The following is a 24539-nucleotide window of genomic DNA, read 5'->3' as shown; positions in this document are numbered from 1 at the left end:
GGATTATTTAAAGTTAGCATTTACATTTTTTTTAAATGTATCTGAGGAATTTGCAGAAACAGACATTGAAATTAATTACATGCTTAAATTTGGCTAAAAGAAATATGTTCCAGATCTTGGACACAGATGCAAAACAAAACTTGGTCAGAAAAAACAACTCTAAGACGCCTTTTGATGTCCTAAAAACGGACAGTGTTTCATTCTGGGTTTTTTTTTCCGTTTCAGTCAATCAGATTTGAGAAGTTCCCTTGCCATAGACATCTCTCATGATGTGCAAGCTGCAAAAGTCAGCTGTTGCACTAGATGGCACCTGCGTCCAACCCAGCCTTCGTATGTCATTTGTGACTGACAAAAAGAAAGTGCCAATGCACAAGCAGTAGATGTTGTTTCAGAGAGACGAGGAGAGACAAGTAGAGGAAGATCTGGAACCAACAGGTAACAACACAATACATGAAATATATAGCTGCAAACACATCTGTCAGTTTTACACTTTGTTTCTGGGGAACCCATGTGTGTTGTATTTGTACAAACTGACTTCCAAGAATAGGTGTGCAATTCTCACCTTCAGAACAGTCAAGAAGTCAGCACGCACTGCATGTGAATGTGTGACACATTTATAAAGCTCTTTATTTTTTTCTAATGGGTGCAAAAAATATCTGAGAAACCCTGTGAAAGTAATTTGTCTGCACACAGCATGTCAGCAGGGAGGATGTGGTTGTAAACTCTAGAGATGGAGGTTAACTTGGCATCGAGTTAAGAGTGAGGTTTGCAGAAAGCAAAACACTGGGATTTCTTTCGTCTACAGATTAGCCAAATTTAAGCAACTTGCTGCCGAAATGTGCGTTTTTTGTTGAATCACTAAAAGTATAAAAAGCAGTGAATTGTGAGATTTTTGTGACTTTTGTTTCATTGGAAATAGCCTGCATGCATTTAAAAAAAATGTTATTTCTAACATTTACCCCTACTTTTAGCATTTATAAGCAGTGTGAACATTTGAAAAACGGTTTATACAACACTGTAATGTGATTATCAGCAGATATGAGCAATTAATAATGTCATTAATGCAGTTGAAATGATAAAAAATAATATCTTCGTAGGAAAAGTTAGTGGCAGTAGCTCAGTCCGTAGCCAGTTGGGTTAGTCCCTGTACAGAGTGTAGAGTGGTGGCTGGCGAGATGCCACTTCACCTCCTGGGCACTGCTAAGGTAAATAAAAAAAATTCAAATTGGCACAAAAATATTGGTATTAAAAACATACTTACATATGTATGCAACTACATGATAATGTGTTATAAAGCATTTGTTTGGCTTTAAATGTATAAGAGTAATAATAGAAAAAAAGATAAAAAACAAACAAACACAAGAGTAACATGCATGAGAAGTTTCCTCTTTCATTTATTCTCTTCTTCGTTGGTGCACTAATGCTGAAGTAGCTGGTGTGAGCAGGTGAGGTCAGCACCTTCTACAGTAAATGCTGAAACCAGGACAGTGCAAGACTCAACTGTATGAACAGACATGCAGTGTGTTTTCTGCTACAGGTGTTTTATTAGAGTGTTAGAAATCAAATCCATTTCTAATCCCACTATTAGGGTATCTTTCTTTCTTTTCTTAATGTATAACCAAAAATAGTATTTGAAAATGCCTTAACCATCCATATCTAGTGAAGATAGACAACGCTCTGGAGCTACACTACAGGAAATATTAGGTGAAAAGTTCTCAGGATCATATAATGTGTACTATGAACTAAAAGACAGTGCTCCCATTGATCACTGATGAAAAACACTTCTTATCAACACAACAGTGACCTTTCTGCATGTGCAGAGGCATTGAACACTTTGAAGAAAACAACAAAGCGGAACAAAGCGGTGAGCAGACTTATTAAAACAATCAAGTTTCTGACTTCAGAAGATAGTGTGCATGTTGCTTTGCTTTTTATTTCAATTACCACTTCAGAAAACAGTGGAAGGGATGTCTTTTCACACACAGTATTGTGTTTCATGTTAGTGTGTTCTCGGTATAACTACTTTACATTACAATTTTCATTATATTTATCTATCATAAATCTGATTAATGGGAATGGAAGGAAGAAAAAAGTAGTTCTGAGACATAAATGTCTATTTAGAGGTTGGACATTTCTTTAATGATTGACTTTTAGTAAAATATTGGATAATTTGATCTCCTTGGGATTTGAATAGTTTTTTAAATGAAACCGGTGGAATAGTTTTGAGTGTAAAGTCCCATCACAACTCTTGGAAAACTAAGACATGCCAAAGGGGCCAAACTAGCACGCAGGTGGACCAAATCACCTGATCAGCTTGTGCAGTCAACCATGTGCCTGCTGCGACCTAAGGCACAAACAAACTTACCAACAAAACAAACAGAAATGGACGAGCCCCCATTTGTCACAACTAGGCACATAGGCAGCAACAGAGTTAGGAGACTAGACAGAGTGTTAGCGTAGAATAGGCACTTATTTACAGAAACCAAAATAAAAACAGATGAAATATGCAAGTCGGTAATCAGTTGTGTATGGGTGAGTGGTAATGTCTCAAAGAGCACCATGTCATGGGACCTTAAACATCAGTAATTAAACTTAAACAGCTAATGTGAGTCGAAACTGCCTGCAAGCTTTTCCTGACTTTACGGTAATTTCTTTACTGTGCGACAGAAAGTTGCGTATTTATGACACACTTGTTAGCCTATTTAAGCCTACTGCTACGGGACTGTAACGTGAGATACAAGGTAATGGAGCCTTTTGTACATTGTCATGTTTCTTTAGAAATGAACAACGGACAAATAGAGTCTTAAAACGCTTCAGATGTAAAGTTATTTGCTGTCAAAGTGACACAAAAATGACTGGCAGTCAATGGAATGCTAACAGCAGGTGATGGCTTGTTAGCCTAAGAATCCCCCTCACAGGAGGTACGCTTCCTGGATGCTCGCGTACCCCCTTGGGTGTGGCTCATGAGGTTGACGACAAACCTTTGCATTGAGCCAGATTCTGCAAAACACACCTAGTGGAGCGAAGGTGTCATCACAATCATTTTGTTTAAAATTGTCATTTTTTAATGTAATCTTAATTTGAAAAGTAACTAGTAAATATAGATGTCAAATAAATGTAAGTCGTGTAGTAGAAGTATAAAGTAGCACAAAATGGAAATACTTATTATTTAGAGTACCTTAGAATTGTACTTGAATAAAGGAAGCTTAAAGAAACATTTTTAAATCATTGTGGTCACTGGACCTACTTTCTTACTCCAACTTTCTCTAATCGTGTGCCCATGTTTTTGTGTTTTTTTAAGATTACAAATCAGTATCCCACGTTCTCCTCCACCATGGCAGACACCAAGGCCTACACATCTGATCTGTTCTCTGTATCCGTTTTGTGGCAAAATCAAAGCATTGGGTTCAACATGACGGCTGCTAACACCAGCTCTGTTTTAACGGGCCTTGTGTCGCCGGTGATGGAGAAAATCATCAATGTACTTATGGTAGTCCTCCTATTCATCACCATGGTTTCACTAGGATGCACCATGGAGGTGTCCAAGATCAAGGTGACTTAAGCTGTCCATACATATCTGTCCGTTTGAAGTTCATTATCTGTATGTGTAGACAGCGTTTACGATCGTTGAAGATTTATGTACCAAAACGTCTTTTCCTTCTTTCCAGGCTCACATTGTGAAACCTAAGGGGGTGGCGATAGCAGCGCTGGCCCAGTATGGTGTCATGCCTCTTACAGCCTTTTGCCTAGCTAAGGTTAGTATTCCTGTTTTTAAGATTACTAGCGTAGCAGCCACATCGGGCCGATGGCTTGGCCTCTGGTATTGCTGCTTGCAGCTTTCTCCGGTTATGTTTAACTGCTATTTTATATACAGGCGATTTGTTTCTGTTCATTTTATGTTAAGGTTCTAAATGTTTGTTTATGTATGTATGCACCAACCACCACGGCAAGTGTTACTTACTTGGCAATAAATCCTTTTGTACACCGAAACAATCCGGAGTTTCGATATGCTCCATTTGGACATGATGAAATAACAAAGCCTGACCATCCACTAAATTGATTTAGAAATACCCTAGTGTCACTGTTGTTGATGATTTTTCCCACTCTAATTGAATTGATAAATTAATGTTTATTTAGCGAGCTAGAGCCTCAAATCATCATGTAATTTCAAGGGCTTTACAGGCCCACAGGTTTGGAAAGAATAGAGGATGGTAATTCTCACAGAATTGACACTATAAAATGGCATCAGGATCCCAATCACGATCGGGATGATTGAAATGTGTGACTGGTAGGCCTACTCATACAGTCTGAATCACGTGCATATTTGATTACAGTATTAATATATGATAATTATCAAAGAATTATGCTCAAGGTTTGCAGAGTTCCACGGGCTGAAATAATTCAATTTGATTCCAATTTGATTTTATTCATAGTATCAAATCATAACAAGAGGTATATCAAGACTCTTTACAGATAGAGTAGGTCTAGACCAAACGCTGTAATTTACAAAGACCCAACAATTCCAGTAATTCCCCCAAGAGCAAGCATTTAAAGTGCAGTGGCGAGGAAAAACTTCCTTTTAGGGAGAAACCTCGGACAGACCCAGGCTCTTGGTGGGCGGTGCCTGACGGTGCCAGTTGGGGTGTGATGAACAGTGGCAATTATAGTAACAATAAAGTTACTAGAACTATGAGTAGAAAAAGCAGGGCACTGCAGGGCACAGCAGGGCGGGACATGGCGTTGTAGAGAGTAGCAAGACACTGCAGGGCGTAGCAGGGCACAGCAGGGCATAGCAGGGCGTAGCAGGGCACAGCAAGGCCAAGCAGGGCATAGCAGGACACTGCAGGGCATAGCAGGCAACTGCAGGGTGTAGCAGGACCCAGCAGGGTATAGCAGGGCGTAGCAGGGCACAGCAGGGCGTAGTGGGCACTGCAGGGCATAGCATAGCGTGGCAGGAAGTAGCAGGGCACTGCAGGGCATAGCATAGCGTGGCAGGAAGTAGCAGGGCACTGCAGGGCATAGCAGGGCAAAGCAGGGCATTGCAGGGCACTGCAGGGTGTAGCAGGGCGTAGCAAATTGCTAGACGACCGACTCTGGGGTATAAGGTCCCTAAATAATGATTATGGTTGCGACAACATATTAGTGCGAGTTATATATTATTCATCATCTGCTTGATTTATTTGTCCACACCGTTTTCTCACACCCCACACAAAACCCTCTTTTACATTGCTGTTTTACTTCGTTTCTATTTATTTTATTTCCATAATCAGATCTGCACGTGCATCACTATTATTACTATTATTATTATTATTATTATTATTATAACACTACATTGTTGTCAGTAATAGATAGATGTAATAGATTATTGGCATCATCACTCTGTATGAATTCATGATCCTTTCATGCTGTAGGCGTTCCAGCTGACTGAAATGATGGCTGTGGTGGTTCTGATCTGTGGCTGCTGTCCTGGGGGGGCCCTCTCCAACATCTTGGCCCTGGCTCTGCAGGGAGACATGAACCTCAGGTAACACACACACACACACACACACACACACACACACACAGGCAACCTGTTTGCTGTGGCTGTCTGTTGACCAACAAATATTTACCAACAATACATGAATACACATGAGGCAATTAAGGTACAAGTGAACTCTGGAGTTACAGAAGCTAGATTTGGGAAGGTTAAAATAATCCCAATTACATCACCTAACAGCACAGAGAATTTACTAATAAAACTATGCCGTGTCCTTGTGTCTTCTTTTTGGACGCAGCACACTATTTGAAACGGGGGAGTGATCCAATATGAGTTAGTCCATTGTCCTCTGAATACAAGTACACAGCAGTGGTGGAAGAAGTACTCAGATCTTTCACATAAGTAAAAGTAGCAATACCACAGTGTAGAAATACTCTTGTACAAGTGAAGGTCCTGTATTCAAAGTCTTACTCTAATAAAAGTACAGAAATATCAGCATCAAAATCATTTGTTGCTTAATCTGAGATTGTCATCATGTGCTGCATGTGGAAATGATAATGACTGTACCGTCTGAAGTTCTCTGACCAAAACAAAAGCAGTGAATAAATAAATAATCGTGACAAATCATTCGAGCAAAGATACAGCATGAAAATGTTTCCCATTTGGTCCAATTTATCTTCTCCAATAACCAAAGAAATAGTCCCAATAAGAAATATAAAAACTTGTATATCTGTATGGCTGCAAAGTATATTGGGATTTTGATGAAGTACATCCTGCCATTTAATAACAAGTGACCCGTTTCCTGTTATCATTAGAGTTGAATGACCTGCAGGACATCACCAGTCCGATCAGACAACTATGATATTATCATAAATAAGATAATGGCCTACACTTTTACTCAACCGCTAGGTCATTCACCCCATTGCCCTAATAATGAAGGACTAGGCGTGGCAGCATGCTGGTGAGGACATTCCTGCTCTATCTGTCGGAGGAGCTCATCCGGCCGCGCACACGGAGACGTCTTGAGGCCTTAATGAAGGCCCTGGTGACTAAAATTTCAATGAGAAATTATTTGTAATTTGATAATCATTTGGATGTGCTACATCATCAGGTATAGGCCAGTAATTGTGTCCGTGTTAATGAGGATGGTAAATGGACAGCAGGGATTCAGTCTTAAAGACCACTCAAAGCGCTTCACACACCACGGGCACCACCCGCTCATCAAGGAAACATTCACGCAAACCATCGGGGGAAATTCGGGGTACAGTGTCTTGCTTGACACTTGGACATGTAGACCGGGGAGGCCGGGGATCGAACCACCGACATTCCACCTGGAGGACGACCGCTCTACCTCTCCTGAGCCCCCACCGCCTGCTGCTGTTGACAGTGAATTTTGTTTCAACTAAGCCATCATCATAATAAATGTTCACAGACAACTTAGAGTCAAAATATTATTAGTATAATTTACTACCAGGCACATCAAAAAACATTTTTTTAAATCATATGTAAGATATATAATATTAAATTATTGATTATCATATAAAAGTATCAAGTATAAAGGTGACTGTGGCAGGTTGTTAAACAGCTACTGTTATAAAGTATAACAATAAACCTTGTAACAATTCATGCAACTCCAATGCAAATCTGATAATGCTCAACCTGCAATTGACAATCTTGAAGCCCCCGCGTGCGCGCCCCCTGGAGGCTACAATGTGTATTCCCCCTCATGCATTTAACAACAGACTGCCAAGTTTGCTGCAAAATGATGACAAAAAAAATGTAAAAGTATGACATCTAAATGTTTGAAGCTTTTACAATGACATCTTCATTATACTTTGAACAGCTGACCTCTGACTCACAGTGCCAGGTTCAATTCCTGTGCAATGACCCAGCAACACTGTCTCTAATCCGTCTGTTTACTGGTTCCTCTTATTATTTATTCATCATTCTGAATCTGATTCGGATACTCTAAGCAGCAAAATTGTGCTTAATAGTAACGCTATAGAGCTATTGTAGGGAATTACAGATGTTTACATTACCATTTTTCCAAGCACTTTTTAAGGACTTTCTTCCATGTTGGATGAAAATTGGAGGTTCAAAATTAATTCTTGACCGTGATTATTCGCCACTGAGTAGCTTCTCAGAAGCTCCAGATGAGCTATTAAGTGGACCTTGAGTGAGATTGTTTTCCAGCCTATACATTAGTTTTCTAGATTCCTCACGACACACCAAAGTGTTGGTCAGTGGGACGTTTTGACCAACTTGGTGGCCATAAACAAATGTAAAAAAACAAGTAGTATAGCCCGACCAATATGTCAGGAAGGCTGATATTATCGACCGATATTAGGCATTTCCCGATCTATCGGTATCGGCATTTATAATGTCCAATTTAAAAAATAAATAAAAACGGACTGCCAACCTTGTTATGAGCGTTGAATAGTTTGTCCAACAGAGGGCGATCTACAACGTCCCTGTTGGACAAACTGATTTTTTTTTTTGTTGATGTGTTTTTGTTCAAAGGACTTTAAGTTTCATATCTTAAGTTTGTATTTTTATTCATTTAATTGATCATATTTCATTTAATATATTTTGATGTTCCTCTGTTCTGCTGTTGTTGTTAACTACAAATAAGTAATGTTAGGGAAATCTGTTTATGTTTTGTAAAACGTTTCTGGATTTTTTATTTTTAAATATTTATCGGCCGATATATCGGCATCTGCAATGCCCTTTTTAAATAACCAAATATTCGTATCGGTACTGGCCTTAAAAAAACCTTTATCGGTCGGGCTCTAAAAAGTAGTCTGGTCAGTAGTTAGCACAATATCTAGCGTGGGACCAGTCTTCCATTGCATCCATGTGCCCCGCCGCTGCTGGGGCTAGAGGGACTGCAGTGACCCGTCATCCCCATCAGCAGCCAGAAGCTCATGTCTGGGGCTGAGAAGTTATCACCCCTGTGTTTTTCCGCTCAGCATGGTGATGACGTCCTGCTCCACGGTTCTGGCTCTGGGCATGATGCCTCTGCTGTTTTACCTCTACTGTCAGGGCTTGGACCTGCAGAACTCCGTGCCCTACGTTGAAATCCTCGTATCGCTGGTCATGATCCTCATACCCTGCAGCGTGGGCATCCTCATCAACTACTACAAGCCGCAGTACGCCAAGACTATCACAAAGGTTAGAGCATGCACAGGTGGGGGGGGGGGCATAAGGTTGGATTAATAGTTGATTAATGGTTTGTAAAATTAAATCAAATTATCAGGCAACAGTTTTCATTCATTGAGCAAATCCTCGTACTCATACTTTTTTTCCACTTGTACATAATTGAATATCGTTAGGTTTCGTAGTGTTGGTCAGGTAAAACAAGCAATCAAGAAATAAGAGTGGACTTTGTGTGATTTTAATGGGCAGATTTCACTTTCACTCATTTTTGACACGTTATAGCCCTAATTAGTTATCAAATCATTGAAAGGGTTAGTTAGGGTTCAAGATTTTTTTTTTTTTTTAAAGAAGAAAGTTTACAAAAAAATAATCAACCAAAACCAACTTTTGTGCACATTGTCTGTGTCAGCCCATTGGCTCACACTGAAGACGTTAACATAAAAATTAAGAAAAAAATCACAGTTAAAAATCATTTAATGTAAAAAAGACCGGCTCAGAAATGTCCTTAATAAACTGCCTATGGAGCTCTGTGTGTCGCACAGGAATAAGATCAGGCTTTAGCTACACAGACAATATCTGAAAATAACTAAAATATAGAATATCACCTGACATTATTCTTAAATGATAATATAGAAACTAAAAAAAAGGCAAATGAATCTAACTTGTCTCCTGTGATGGTCTTCTCAGGTAGGCATCACTTTCATGACAGTTGGCTTTGTGGGAATCACCATCGCTGTCTGCCTTGATATGGAAGACTCCATCCTCACAGTGCTGTCTCCACCCCTCATGGCCATCGGTGCTCTCATGCCCGTCATAGGCTACTCCTTCGGATACATCATCTCCTGGCTCTTCAGACTCAACCAATCGTGAGTTATGTGGTTGTAGAATTCGAGCTCTGGTGGATATTGTGATGGGTAAGAAGCCTGTTAGTCATGTCAGGGAATAAACTGCCTTCCTTAATGTATCCATGGCTTGCGAATAAGGGAGCGGAGGACCGTTGCTATGGAAACAGGCTGTCAGAACATCCAGCTGTGCTCCACCCTTCTGAAACTGGCCTTTCCCCCGGCGCTGATCGGCCCTCTGTTCATGTTCCCCATGGTCTACGTGTTCTTCCAGCTGACGGAGGCGGGGCTGCTCATCGTGCTGTTCAGGTGTCACCAAAGGTTCACACTCAGGAAGAAAGGTGAGTCATACAGGCCGTCTAAAACCACAGAACACCAACGTTTTCATTCTGGACTGGAAAAATAATTCCATACAGTTGTACTAATGTATTAATCATTTAAGAGATATACGAAAAAGCAAAAAATGCCAACTAAATCCTGGTTTCGGCATCTCTAAAAGATGAATATATTTGGGTTTTGTAACAACAAGCTATAGACCTTTTAACAGCAGACACGTTGACACGCCATAGTCGGAAAAACACAGCTGTGTTCAAAACCATTAACGATGGCTGCTCTCCACTTAGGAGGGGCCCTGGTGTTGTGCATGCTGACTCACTGAAATAGCTTACTGGGACACTTGATGGAATTGAGCCATCGTTAAAGTTATCAATTCCAGCTGTGCTTTTCCTGCTACGACGAGCCAACATGTCTGCTGTGAAAAACATCTATTGCCACCTCTTTCATTTCAGACACCTCGACGTTTTATTGACTAAATGATAAATTGGTTGATAAAAAACAACCAATGAATGAAGGTCATTCACCTGGGGAGGGCAGGTAATTGGTCGAAAACCAAACCAATAGAGATGTTGTAATTTACCAAAACAAAACTGAGATAGTAGTTATTACAATACTGTAATGTCTTAAACCATAAGTGTCTGAACAAACTTGGTGCCATTCCACCGAGTAGATAACGAGATATTTGGGGCACCCTGGTGAAGACGTGTGCTGTGTAACCAAAACCTGTTTGATTCTGGCTGGTGACCTATTACATGCTAAAACATCTTTAAATAGACTAAATGTAAAATTATGTAGTGCAGTTAAGAGAAATTAACTCAAAATCTTGACATCTACCACAGCTTAGTTCAGAGTCTTACCAGTTACAGATGTCCGCTGAATTTTGCATTTTTATATTAGAATGTCAAATTATGCACATTTTGTTGCAGTGACTCATTTTGTAAAATGTTTGCATTTGTAATGAGCTTGTCTGTCTGACCTACAGATACATACCAGCCAGCAATCACTGAAGACAAGTCGAGAGAGGCCTGTGAGGGGACCGTTTGATTTTATCTCTAACTGCAGGACAGGTTTACTTTTAATGTAGCGAGTATTGTGTAGTCTGAATTGACACCACTGTACAGGTTTCCTAATGAAGCACAGACAAACAAGAGATGAATGATTTAGTTAAAATTGTTTTTATTGTTTAAGTCATCTTCCTAAACAATACAAACATCCATATTTTTCACTGAAAATAAAATCCATACGTACAAAAATGTTTTTCCTTCAAACTCTTGCCTACACGTTCAATTAAACCACAGTAACAGTCACAGTACCAACAAGCATTCTTGGAATTACATTATACACTGTAAAACAAAAGTCTGCAATGCTGTACACAAAACCCAAAAATAAAAATAAGAACTTTAATTACAATGCTAGAACAATCGGCACTCTTTAAAGCAATGCCATTTTAAAGTGTTGACCTTACCCTCAAAAGGAAAATAACATCTCCCAACAAAATAAGTTTGACAGTCAACTACCAGAAAATGTAAGATCCATGACCAAGTTTTTTTTTTGTTCTTGATACTGCCAGTGCCAGTTATGGTGGGTGATTGTATTTGAGTTTTAAGCACAAAACATTTTCAACAATGAGAAGATTCTAAATTTTGATCAAACAAATCGCACGTGCAAGAATCCTCAGGTATAGATATTACACACACCAGCTGTGGTAGGTACAGTAGGTCAGAAAATACAGGAAAAAAAAAGGCAAAACGGGACTTGGATCACATGATACAGACAAAAATGTGGAAAGGGATTTAAAACTCTCCCACGGACGAGCAAAGGTATTGCAAAAAGGTAAAGAAAGTGGTCACACAAAAGGTCTCCAAGTCCTGCCTAATAACTAACAAATTCCATCAAAGACTCAATAACTGTGAGGCCTGATGAAACGTGGTGGTTTGGTGAGAGAAACGGTCCATCAGTATGGAGACATGGTGCAGCAGCAGAGGAACTGCAGCTGGATGTATACATTTGGAGGTGAGGAGTAACTGGGGGCAACACACCGATGGGTTTAATCTTGACGGGCAATGAGGGGGACACAAACAGCATCACTGTTTAACAAGTGTCCTCTGTTTAAGTTGTTTAATTCAAACACTATATAATGAGAATAAAATAATTGACTGATTTCTGCATGACAATGTATTGGTGTTTAAATGTGAAAAGCTTGATGATAGTTATGACAATCCAGACAGGAAAAAACAAACTCTACTGGAGGAAAGCTCTGGTCTCAGCTCTCAAAAGTGGTCACAAGAGCTTCAGTGTGTCAACTCCTCCAAGCGGATTCTACTGTAGAATCGAGTTGTTTCTACTGTTGATTCCCATTAAACCAAAACGAAGCGTTTAGCGCTGGCTGTCAGTAGAAGGTGAGCGGGAGCGGGAACGGGAGCGAGAACGGGAACGGGAGCGAGAACGGGAGATTGAGGCTCTCTGAGCAGGAGGAGGGGAGGGCGGGGTGGCAGATTTGCTCGTCTTGGAGGACCGTTTAGCTAGCTCCTTTGATTTGGAGGTTGGGGAGGAAGCGCCGCCGGCAGGGGACACGCTGGGGGAGCGGGAACGGTTGTGGGCCTTGTGGGCGGGGCTGCGGGAGCGTCTGGGGGAGCGGGATGGAGAGCGGCCACGAGAACGGGAGCGGGACCGAGAGGAGCTCTCAGACCGGGAACGACTTCTTGACCTAGGAAAAGGAAAAACAGAGGAAGAACATTAGGATACCTATATTTATATAATACACACATTTCTTTGGCACAGGTATTTGTACAATTAATTTCATTTTCTAAATTAGTAGCGAGTTCAAATAAAGGTTAAATCAATACAACCATCACATTTAACTCTGCCAGTCTCTAATAATCAAAAGAGGGCTTCCTGTGTCTGTGACTTTTAAAGGAGTTACAAGAACAGTTAAGTGTTCTGGGAAGAGCTTTAAGGGCACAGTAATCAAAAATCTATAGTTTTACACACTGCTTCCCAACAGCAGATTTTCAACTAAATGGCACGTCCTAACCACTGAGCCCAGCTCTATTAAAACTCATTTAGTGTGATTAACCATGCTCTTCAAACATCTTACCCAAACCAACAAGGTCATTATAATCAAGCATCTAAAATGAGCCTCTCATCTCATTCAGCTGATGAAGTTATCTTGGATACTAGTATGAAAAATGAGTGGAAAGTGGAAGCCAATCGTGGGCGAGAGGGAAAGCAGCTAACCTCTTTCTGGCTGCCTCAATGAGCTTGATTTTCCTGCCATTGATTTCCTTCCCAGACAGTTTGTCCATGGCGTTTTTCAGGTCGCTGCAAGAAGCAAACTCAACCACCCTGTAAAAAAAGATAGAAAGATGAATTTATTTTTGTGTGTGTGTGTGTATACACACACTACCGGTCAAAAGTATGGGGCCACTTACAAATTTCCATTCCACTCGATGTTAGACAGAATACCAGCTGATCTGAGTGGGGGGCTGATCTTTAATGCAATATCTACATTGCCCATTATCAGCAACCATTCATCCAATGTTCCAAAAGCCCATTCTGTTCACTAATCTGATATCATTTAAAAAAAACTGAGAAAACATTGGAGAACCCTTTTGCAATTATGTAAGCACATAATGTAATATGAAAACTACTGCCCTGGTTAAAAAAACAATGCAACTGATCTCAACTGGTATTCTGTCTATAATAGAGTGCAATGGAAATTTCAAAGTGACCCCAAACTTTTGACCGGTAGTGTATGTATGTCTCTCAAAAGAAAAAACACACTGACAACCTACTGAATAAAAATTTAATTTTGTTGTAAATTTTACTCAAATTGCAAATGTGAGCTTGATAGGACTCCCATGTGACGTTCCTGAGCCAGTTAATGCCAACAGACAAAGATAATGGTCTTACCCTTCGTTGAGCTTGGGGCGATGTGCGTCGGCAAATGTCACCTCTCCAGCTTGTCTCATGAAATCTTTCAGGTCCTACACACGTAAACATCAGTCAACTTTACGGAGAGGCTCAGGACACAAGCACAGCCTGAGACATAAAACAGGACTGATTTACCCAAAAAGAGAGATGGTTAGATTGTCTGAGAGGACTAGACAGGCTACTGCAGATAAGAAGGATGAGTCCAAGAACCTTAGATGCCATTTAAATCAGCCAGTTCAACAGTTTATTATAAATAACAAATACAAAACCTTAGAAAATTGTATGATGTTTGCCAATTTAGATAGAAACCAATTTTGAAAAGTGCTATCAGTGGACAGGCAAAAGTATTAGCAAAAGCTTTGAGATTCTTGGACTCATTACAACTACAGAGACATGAACACCATCTGCATGAACTGAACTGCAGTGGCGCCACTTGGGCAGCCTTTGGCACCGAGAGCCCCATTTTCCCTGGCAAGGAGGGCACAGGGCTCCATGCCGGGACCGCCCCTGTCTCAGCACCCTGCCTCAGTAAAGAGAGTGAACAGGGTGGAAGAGAGGAAACTACTACCTGAGAGTGAAACCCTTTGGGGTGGGCCGCAGGCTCTTCGAGCCCACCATAACCTCGGGATAACTGCAGATTATATCCATGGGCACCTGGGAGGAATTCACACTCTCTCGCTCGCGATGTGCGGGAACACCAGAGGGGGAAGGGAGGGGGGATATCGATCGACCGAAGCCCCTCAAATTAACGAACCATCGATCAATACGCCACCACCGTCACCATCGACTCTCGCTCTTTCCTCTCTGCCAACTCTCTGTTTCCTCTCTCTCGCTCTCAGGCACACACCAGTCGCCCCCCTGCCTTCGACAGGGGGCGTTGCGAGCGAGCGAAGGGGCCGCCAGCACCTCTAGTGTGGAGCGAGCGCTCACATGACCAGCAGGCATCAACTAGGTGTAGGATAGACTGGCTGACACCACAGGCTCAACCCAGACAGAAGGACCCAGAAGGGGTTAACTCCACCATAAGCGAGCTCTTCCATATGACACAACAGTCAGGCTGGCAAATAAAGGGGTGAAGAATTGGTTAAAATTTGAAAAGAAATGAACAAATTAAGTGTTTGCTTGTTGTTGTTACTTTGACTCATTAGTTAACCGCATAATATGCAGTTTTATTAAAGCGGCTATTATCAAAAAAAACAATTTGGGCCTTATCACAATATAATAGTTTGACCGTTTAAACATATTAGCAAGCCAAGTAAATGATTGATTAGATTCCAGAGATTCTGTTTTTAGCAGCATGAAAATATGTGTGTATTGTTGGAGGCAGACTGTTGATGATAAGGTGATAACATTTGTGGTGTTGCAGCTTGTGGAGACTTGCTGTGCATAAAAAAACATGTGTCATGACTAACCTGCCAGCTAACACGTGAAGACAAGTTTTCCACTATTAGGCGGTTCTCAGTGCGCATCGGAGGAGGGTTTCGGCTGAAAAAAAGTAAAAAGTAAAGACTTAATTTTAACAATAGCATTGTGGGGTTGAGATACACACTTAGGCAGGTAATAGGTAAGTATTTTATTACATCCTAATTTAACTGGTTCTCCTCAACAAAAACATAAGAAACTTGGACGGTGGTTAATATAAACTAGGCTGCAATAATGGCTTCAGTAATTTAATTAACCGACCTTTCACCTAACACAACATATTGTTCTGTATTCTTTTACATGTGCTCCTTCCTCATTTGAATTAGGGATGCACAATTTGGAGACAAAGTCGTCATATTGCAATGTACAATACTGCAACTACAATATAAATGGTATCATGAGTTTATTGTTAAGGCAGAACATTAGCAACTAACATTTTGAAATGTTAATTTAACTTGAACAAACAAAATTAGGCATAAGAATTTCTTTTACTAACTTAATATTTCAGAAAATTAAATACAAATTCTTATGAATTTTTCTTCATTTTTTATGCACTTATAAACAATGACATTCAAGATAGGTGTACTATAAAGTGAAGGGTGTTACAACAGGGAGTGGACACATTTTTTGCGGTTATGCAATCACACAGAGGGACTTTGTGATTGCCATTAGATTAATTGTGCAGCTCTACTTTGAATTTAATCAACTAAAAACATACGCATCATCATAAAGCAGGTGACGTGTTACCAAAACTGTGGGTGGTATGAACACTTTACCTCCGACTGTTCTGGGAACCTCTGCCATAGCGATCAGAGAAACGTCCTCCAGCACTACCACCACTTCCTCTGCCACGGCCGCCACGCAGACGTACACGGGCGTGTTCAATGGTCACCCTGAAATTAAAGTAAAGGTTCATTTAAAAAGAAAATAAACACAATTTCAATGTTAACAAACAGAGCAAGAGAAGGAAAATTTGTTAATTCAAATTTTTTATTTAAATCATGTACTACAAATTCCTACCTTTCATTGCACAACTCTTTGCCATCAAGCTCATAAACGGCATCTTCAGCATCTCTGGGGTCATCAAACTCCTATAACAGAACAGAACATTTACAACAGCACTTCTTAACTATTTTTTTTTTTAAATAACTGTTAATGTATCATTCTTAAAGTGTGAGTAGAAGAGCACCAAACTATTTTAAATATAGCAGTAGAGCCATTCTTCCTTTAGCTTTACAAAAAGGTCCAATATGTAATACTGATAGCTAGCCTTTCAAATGGTTACTGCCGCCCAAATTAAAAATTACTGAGAGCGGCCCCTCCTACCCATCATCATTCACAATAGATGCCAGGTTGAGAAACTTAAACCTAGCGTCACATAACGTCAGCTTGACATGAAAATCACTTTTCAGCGAAAATGTTGCGAATGTAATGCGTAATGTACAGTACAGGCCAAAAGTTTGGACACATCTTCTCATTCAATGCGTTTCCTTTATTTTCCTGACTATATACATTGTAGCTCATCACTGAAGGCATCAAAACTATGAACAAACATGTGGAATTATGTACTTAAAAAGTGTGAAATAACTGAAAACATATCTTATATTCTAGTTTCTTCAAAGTAGCAACCCTTTGCTTTTTTGATAGCGCTGTAAACCCTTGGTGTTCTCTTAATGAGCTTCATGCGGTAGTCATCTGAAATGGTTTTCACTTCACAGGTGTGCCTTGTCAGGGTTAATTAGTGGAATTTCTTGCCTTATTAATGGAGGTATGAAGAACTATCAGTTGTGTTGTGCAGAAGTCAGGTTGAAACACAGCCGACAGCCCTATTGGACAACTGTTAGATTTAGGCTGAATCCCATTCCTTCCCCTTACCCCTTACCCCTTCCCCTACCTTTTGCGCGTTCACGCGGCACCTAGTGCCGGTCCAATACGTATTACGAGCTAGGGGTAGAGCATAGATCAAGGGCTGTATACCCCTACGGATCTAGTGTGGACGCGACCTCACTAGAAAACACACAGGCAGTGTGTGGCTGCTGCATCAACCAGAGAGACACATGAATGTAAGTACTTTCAGCTTTAAATAATTGATTAAAAAGTTACGACAGTCTTGTTTTGTGGTCTATGCAGTCCTGTACATGTGTACCCATGTTCCTAACTGAAACTTTTTAAAAATCGCTAGCTTGCAATGCTAACGCTAATCGCTAACGCTAATCGCTAACGCTAACGTTGAACAGTCCCACATATTCTGCCTTGAATGGACTGTATAGATCGCATAGATTGTATAGCTAGATATATATTAACGGTCTATGATACATCGCTACGTGCTTAACATATACCGCCCTGTCTCACACAGGAGGACACAGCAGCTGATCCAGGTTGGGGCTGCAAACGAGCAGACGTTTCTAATTCATATGTTCATGTTGTACCATTCATTATTGCATTGGTAGCCTACTATTATTGTAATAATATTTAATTAATTCCTGTTCATTGTTCATGCACTTGTTATATTGTTGTTGGTTTTGATATGGGACACTGATGATATGTGAGGGGGGGTTACTGGCCAAAAGGCTCCAGACTGGTCTGGAATATCAGAGCAGCTGTAGCTACAACAGTGTAGTGTGTGTGTAGTTTGTTTGTGGTCTTGTGTGTATTTTTTTAGTTTTACACATATGAGTGCCTTTTATTGTGTGCGACATGTTAGTTATGGTTCTAATAGTTGACAATGGTTCTGTAACATTATTTTATGTAACGTTTTTGCCTGTTATGTTCAATTTATCACCAATAAAGACAGATTTTTGTCAACAAATGTTTTTGTTAACATCAATGACATTCAAAACGGTGATAACTGAAACAGATATACACACACCATGTATACAGGGTGTATATGTATGTATATGTACACATGATGCATGTGTATACACATTTGTATTGCAAACAGACCTAAGTACTACACAGATAAGTACTCTGCACTACCAAAGTGAACCTAAAATAACTATAAAATATATAACACTGTTGTCCAAACCCACACAATCAACAGACCTAGACGGCATCTTGGAGGTTTGTGATCAATACTGTATGGTGATGTCACCAAGTGGTGTCCCAATTCATAGGGGTATGTTTTCACCCCTTACCCCTACCCCTTGGTTTCAAGGGCCAAGGGGTAGGGGTAAGGGGAAGGAATGGGATTCAGCCTTAATATTATGGCAAGAACCAATCAACTAAGTAAAGAGAAAGGAGTGGCCATCATTACTTTAAGAATTGACGGTTAGTCAGTCCGAAAAATGGAGAAAATTTTGAATGTGTCCCCAAGTGCAGTTACAAAAACCATCAAGCGTTTCAACAAAACTGGCTCACATGAGGACTGCCCCAGGAAAGGAAGACCAAGAGTCACCTCTGCTGCTGAGGATAAGTTCATCTGAGTCACCAGCTTCAGAAGTTGCAAGTTAACAGCAGCTCAGGTTAGGGACCAGATGAATACCACACATAGTTCTAGCAGCAGACACATCTCTAGAACAACTGTTAAGAGGAGACTGCGCGAATCAGGCCTTCATGGTCAAATAGCAGCTAGGAAACCATTGCTAAGGAGAGGCAACAAGCAGAAGAGATTTGTTTGGGCCAAGAAACAAGGAATGGACCAGTGGAAATCTTTGCTTTGGTCTGATGAGTCAAAATTTTAGATCTTTGGTTCCAACCGCCGTGTCTTTGTGTGACGGAGAAAAGGTGACCGGATGGATTCTACATGCCTGGTTCTCACCGTGAAGCATGGCGGAGGTGGTGTGATGGTGCTTTGCTGGTGACACTGTTTGATTTATTCAAAATTGAAGGCATACTGAACCAGCATGGCTACCACAGCATCCTGCAGCGACATGAGACATCCCATCCAGTTTGTGTTAGTTGGATCATAATTTATTTTTCAACAGGACAATGACCCACACACCTCCAGGCTGTGTAAGGGCTATTTGACCAAGAAGGAGAGTGAAGGAGTGCTGCGCATCCACAGTCACCGGACCTGAACCCAATCAAGATGGTTTGGGGTGAGCTGGACCACAGAGTGAAGGCAAAAGGGCCAACAGGTGCTAAGCATCTCTGGGAACTCCTTCAAGACTGTTGAGAAACCATTTTAGGTGACTAACCTCTTGAAGCTCATCAAGAGAATGCCAAGAGTGGGCAAAGCAGTAATCAGAGCAAAGTGTGGCTACTTTGAAGAAACTATAATTTAAGACACGTTTTCAGTTATTTCAATTTTTTTTTTTTAAGTACATATTTTATTCATGTATTCAATCATAGTTTGGATGCCTTCAGTGAGAATCTACAATGTAAATGATCATGAAAATAAAGACAACTCATTGAATGAGAAGGTGTGTCCAAACGTTTGGCCTTTACTGTAAATCAGTCTTTTTTTTTTACCGGAACAGTGTTACAAGCTAAAGCGACGTATAACGTTATTTGAATGTACAGTTGGGAGACATTCTCGGCATATTGCAGCCATCCTGGCCCAGCTCCATGTTGCTACTGACTCACCACAAACCCAAATCCTCTCTTTAGGTCGATGTCTCGAATGCGGCCGTATCCTTTGAAGAACCTCTCCACATCCTTCTCTCTCGCCGATGGGCTCAAACGGCCAATGAAAATACGACAACCGCTCATTGTTGGTGTCGTTGGTAACGGTTATCTGCAGACAGACGTTAACGTTAGCTACGTACATTATGTCACAAATTTAACTAACACAGGATGACAAATACTGGCAACCTAACGGTAAAAATGCAGTTATTTACGTTACTTGACATGGTTGTGTTTTTGAAGCAAGTTAACGTTAACAGCCTGACAACTGTGGGGCCTAAAGCTAGCTAGCGACCTAATTTTACTACGCCATGTCTCGCGCTAATTTGAGCTAACGTTCACCATATTTATACACGACAGATAAGGTTTATTTTTTATTTATTTATATAATTTAAAACGCTAATTGCTAAGTTGCGCTATAATACATTTTAATCGCGTACACATACCTTTTAAGCGACTTTGACGTTGTTTCCTTGCAGGCTGTGTCGACTGTGTGACCGCAAAAACCAAACAAAATGGAGCCTCTGCTGTTCATGTAGGGGAGGGGGAGGGGCGCGGGGAGGGGGATGGGGAGGAGGGTACACCCATAGACATATAAAGAAGTACACCAGGGCACAGAAGAAGAAAACGGCCTGCTGCATATTCTTCTTCTTTGATAATTAACGGCAGCCTGCAGCTGCATTACTGCCACCTTCTGGATTTGCTATGGATTAAAAAAAGAGGTCCATAACATGTTTGTCATGTGCCGTTGTGGACCAAGTACATTTATTCAAGTACTGTACCTAAATACAGTTTAGACATACTGAGTACATTACCTGAGTATTTCCGTTACTTCTAGGGTTACTTTACATTAACAGAGGTCAGTGGTGGAAGAAGTAGAGAAGAAGATCTTTTACTAAAGTATAAGTGAAAATACCATAGTCCACTCCATAACATGTAAGGTCCTGAATTTAAAATGTGACTTAAGTAGTAAGTTCACAGTATATACAAACAATATCTAAGCATGTAAGCAAGTACAAGTATGTGGAACTTGTGCTTGAGTACAGTACTTGACTAAATGTACTTAGTTACATTCCACCACTTTTAGAGGGAAGTATTTGACTTAACTACATTTATTTCACACTAATAGTTACTAGTAACATTTTACTTAAAAACAAAGCCCTGTTTATATGAAGCAGTGGGCTGCTATATTACATTCAATGCTGTATTTCATTATATATATATATATATATATATATATATAATTATAATATATATATATATATAGGATTTATGTATAAAATGACATATTTCCTGCAACTAACTAGTACATGGTCAATGGTTTCTGGTCTCTGACGGAGGGTGACACTGCAGAACAATTCTGAAAAATTAATTTCTAATTTGGACCACTAGGTGTCAGTCAGACACCATATTACTGGACAGAGCCTAGGTGCAGAGAGGAAGAAAATATTATCATGTAGGTAATAGCACTCAGCAGCAAAAACAGTATAACAGCAAGACAAAAGACTATAAACCACAAGTTCACATAGAAAGAACGTTTTTCCATAATTGAAAGCATACAATATTGTTTTCAAGAAGTCATTTGCTTTAGAGCTCCTCAGGCAGGCCATGCTGCAGTCTAATCAAACACAGCAGCATAATTCAAGGAAGCAGATGAATCAGTATTAAGAATTAATAAACTAAAAGGACCTTTGACCAGGAAGACATGTACTTTCCCTCTAGACTGGTAAATGATTGCTTTTGAATTGAGCAGATAAAGTACCACACTAAAGCACAGAGTTTTTGAGTGATCCCATAGCTGGTAAGAGTATCATGAGGTACTATAATGTGACTAATGGTTACATTACAATGATTTCTGGTTAGAAAGTGCCAGGAAGTATGCTAGTGAATTCATTCCAGCTGATACTAAACAGAAGCAGGATTTTCATTGATGGTTCAGATCTTCCAGGATCTAATCCAAAGGAAAATGTAATCATATTCTTCTGACTACGTCTTGAAATTTTCCCCAACTTTCAGTCTGAAAATGTGTACTTTGTCAGTGAGACCATCATCATTTTACACAGTAACATAATGACACATATGGTAAAATAATGGCACATCACCTTCCACATTCAAAAGAAAGCTTTAATTAGAAAGTTATATACACACTGTAAAATTAAATTAAACTTTATACAAATATTAAATTACTATCTTCACACCCACTGCCATGTACAGAGAAAAACCAAAGCTCAAAGCATTTGAAACTAAAAATCAAGATGTGTATTTATTTTACCTGTTCTTTTCAGGGACGCAACACCGTACAACAGTGCTTCTGAACGTGAAGTTGATTTCAGTTTTTTTCATCCCATTATACCATTATATTTTAATGCCTTATAGCAAAGGAGAAGCAACGGAATAGTGAAATATAGGTACTCTTAGGTTGATCATCATCGTCATCATCATCATCATCATCATCACCACAGTAGCTGTTAAGCTAGGGGAGGACAGAAAGGAATGGACATTCGTTTAGTTGTGTCCACAACAAAAGTAAACTCATTGCTAAATACACAAAGACAGTTTTATGCATAGAATAGAAAAGAACAAAGTAAGGCCATTGGGGAAACAGAATATGTTGCACAACTGTAAAGCAACCAACGCAGAGGCTTAGGATTATATAAAAAAAGAAGAAAAGAAAATGTACAAGTCTAAGGCAACATTCTGTTTGCATTAATAATGTGGCCATTGACAATGACAGACAGCTACAAATGCCAAATAAAATGGAGATGGGGTGTTCTGGTTACTTTTTCTCTGAGCAGTTAAGCTTGAAAAGTAATTCTCAGGATCCCTCAGAGTCATGCTGTTTCCAAGGTGACCAGATCAACCACCAAAGCTCTTCAACTAGCAATGAAAACAGAGTAAGATTTCCAACAAAATAACATGATTCTCTCCTAAATTTGCACTTGGCGAGGTCAGTTAGCTCAGTTGGTAGCGCAGGCACACATATATTGAGGTTAATTCCTCAAAGGTCCATGGTTTAAGTCCTGTCCTGTGTTGGTTTCCTGCATGTCTTCCCCTTTCATGTCTGAGCTGTCCTATCATTAAAGGTGGAATTTTAAAAATAATTTGGTGTTTGGCATTAGGAGGGTGAGTGAGTGTCTGTGGCGCGGGGGGGCATTTCACTGCAACCAGTTGCAGTTGTGTCAATAATGCGCACAAGTCTTCGGTTCAGTGTAAAGGTGAGCGAGTGCCGGTTCCACCAAGGGGACTTGTGTTTACCAGCCATTCAGCAGAAAATGATACATATTCTAACTAGAGAGTAGATAAATAATACACACATTGTGTAGTAGATACATTGCCTGAAGTGACGCTGGTTTGTTCAAGTGACTTATTCAACGCTGGGAGGGAAATTTTCCTATGGTGAAAGACAGGGACATTGTGAAGCCAGTCTCTGATCTGAAGAGAGGAAAATCAGGAAATGGCTGTATCAAGGCCTACCATATGAGGGCATGTCCTCTCCTGCCTAGCTGGCACACACACACACACACACACACACACACACAGACACAGACACAGACACACACACACACACACACACACACACAGACACACAGACACACACACACACACACACACACACACACACACAGCAACTGAAAGTAAACTGGGCCACACACCAATAAATACAATGGGGAGAAAAATAATCACAACAATATTATAGTTTAGCCATGTTGAAAGAAAACCCTCTCCTCAGCTTTCAGACAAATTGTGACATTACATGTCTCCCTCTCCTACAAGTAAGATGCATAGCACAGTCTTGGAACCAAAATACCCATCAATCCCACTCATGCAACAGAAAGAGCATCTTCCAGATACTGGGTGCAGCTGGCAACAGAAAAGAAAGGAGCAAGTGTTTTTTTTTTTTTTTTATAGCTGTGATATGGTGCTTGGTAAAACTCTGCACTCTGCTTTTAGCTCTTGTGAAGTGGTTCTCAATCCCACTAATCCATATGCTAGACACCACCTGGATACACAGAAAACTAGATTGAGAGAGAAACAGAGAGACAGAGGAGGCTTCATGCTTCATTCAGAGTGGGCCACCGTGCTGTGACAGCAATAACTCAAAACAACATGCAGCATTCAGAAAGCGGGCTGCAAAAAAAACCAGCCATCACTCACAAATTTTCAAGTACAGCGGGAAGACGATTCTGTGCGCCACAGCGTTAGGAGCAAACATCACACATTTTTTTTTCTTCTTTTTATCCACAGTAATCCCAGAAAGTCGACGTGTCTCGATTGCTGTAGCCTTCTCTGATGAAGCCTCTGTGAGCAATGTTTATATAGAGAACTACACCTGGTAGGAGGCAAGTGTATAGTAAAACATAGCATATGGTACACAACCATGACTCAGCATGTATGTTTTACATATACATAGGATCTACAGAATTTATGTTGAGCTGGCACCACTTAGTTTTACAGGCTTGTCTTCAGTTTGATCAAGTAACTGGGTCAAGTGGTGCTACATCATTGCGAGTATTGGTTGTTGGCTTTGCTCTGCGCGGGTCGCAATGGCAGAAGAGGTTGCATGGGGAATGGGGAATAGTTCTAGTCTTTTCTCTGCTGGCTGCTCAGGGGAGTTTTGGGAAAGTAGGTTGACAGCCACAGTGAGTCCAGGTCAGCAGTGAGAGATAGGGAAGTAAAAGCTCTGCTGCTGAGGCTGATAGCAGACTGGGAGGCTTCATGCTTCCTTCAGAAGGGGAATATCTGCAGGGGAACAGAACAGGCAAATTAGACCAGAGCAGTGGTTCTACACTCGGCTATTTAGCCACCACACC

General features: G+C 40.4%; 3 protein-coding genes across 3 annotated transcripts in view; 1 reads left to right on the top strand and 2 right to left on the bottom strand.

Annotated features, from left to right (window-relative positions):
* Positions 1–340: 340 nt before the first annotated feature.
* On the top strand, positions 341–11542 carry slc10a1 (solute carrier family 10 member 1). Its single transcript, XM_032542654.1, has 8 exons — positions 341–435; positions 3302–3553; positions 3669–3755; positions 5412–5524; positions 8446–8647; positions 9320–9498; positions 9616–9815; positions 10793–11542. The coding sequence occupies exons 2-8, from the start codon at positions 3335–3337 to the stop codon at positions 10852–10854; spliced, it is 1062 nt and encodes a 353-aa protein (XP_032398545.1). The 5' UTR covers positions 341–435; positions 3302–3334; the 3' UTR covers positions 10855–11542.
* Positions 11072–20356, bottom strand: srsf5b (serine and arginine rich splicing factor 5b). Its single transcript, XM_032542657.1, has 8 exons — positions 20175–20356; positions 19690–19840; positions 16186–16256; positions 15942–16058; positions 15156–15228; positions 13723–13796; positions 13048–13155; positions 11072–12517 (listed from the first exon to the last, which is right to left on the bottom strand). Exons 2-8 carry the CDS (start codon positions 19813–19815, stop codon positions 12187–12189), a joined length of 900 nt encoding a protein of 299 aa, XP_032398548.1. The 5' UTR covers positions 19816–19840; positions 20175–20356; the 3' UTR covers positions 11072–12186.
* A 3902-nt stretch (positions 20357–24258) lies between these two features.
* The window catches only part of susd6 (sushi domain containing 6), a 31632-nt gene continuing 31351 nt past the window's right edge, over positions 24259–24539 (bottom strand). Inside the window, exon 7 of the mRNA XM_032542653.1 lies at positions 24259–24468. Within this exon, the coding sequence (XP_032398544.1) occupies positions 24443–24468 (26 nt within the window). The 3' untranslated portion in view covers positions 24259–24442. The remainder of the gene's footprint in view (positions 24469–24539) is intronic.

The sequence above is a fragment of the Etheostoma spectabile genome, chromosome 18, assembly GCF_008692095.1.
Source record: "Etheostoma spectabile isolate EspeVRDwgs_2016 chromosome 18, UIUC_Espe_1.0, whole genome shotgun sequence".
NCBI lineage: Eukaryota > Metazoa > Chordata > Actinopteri > Perciformes > Percidae > Etheostoma > Etheostoma spectabile.
The sequence above is the reverse complement of the archived record's forward strand: the minus strand, read 5'-3'. Positions and strand labels throughout refer to the sequence as shown.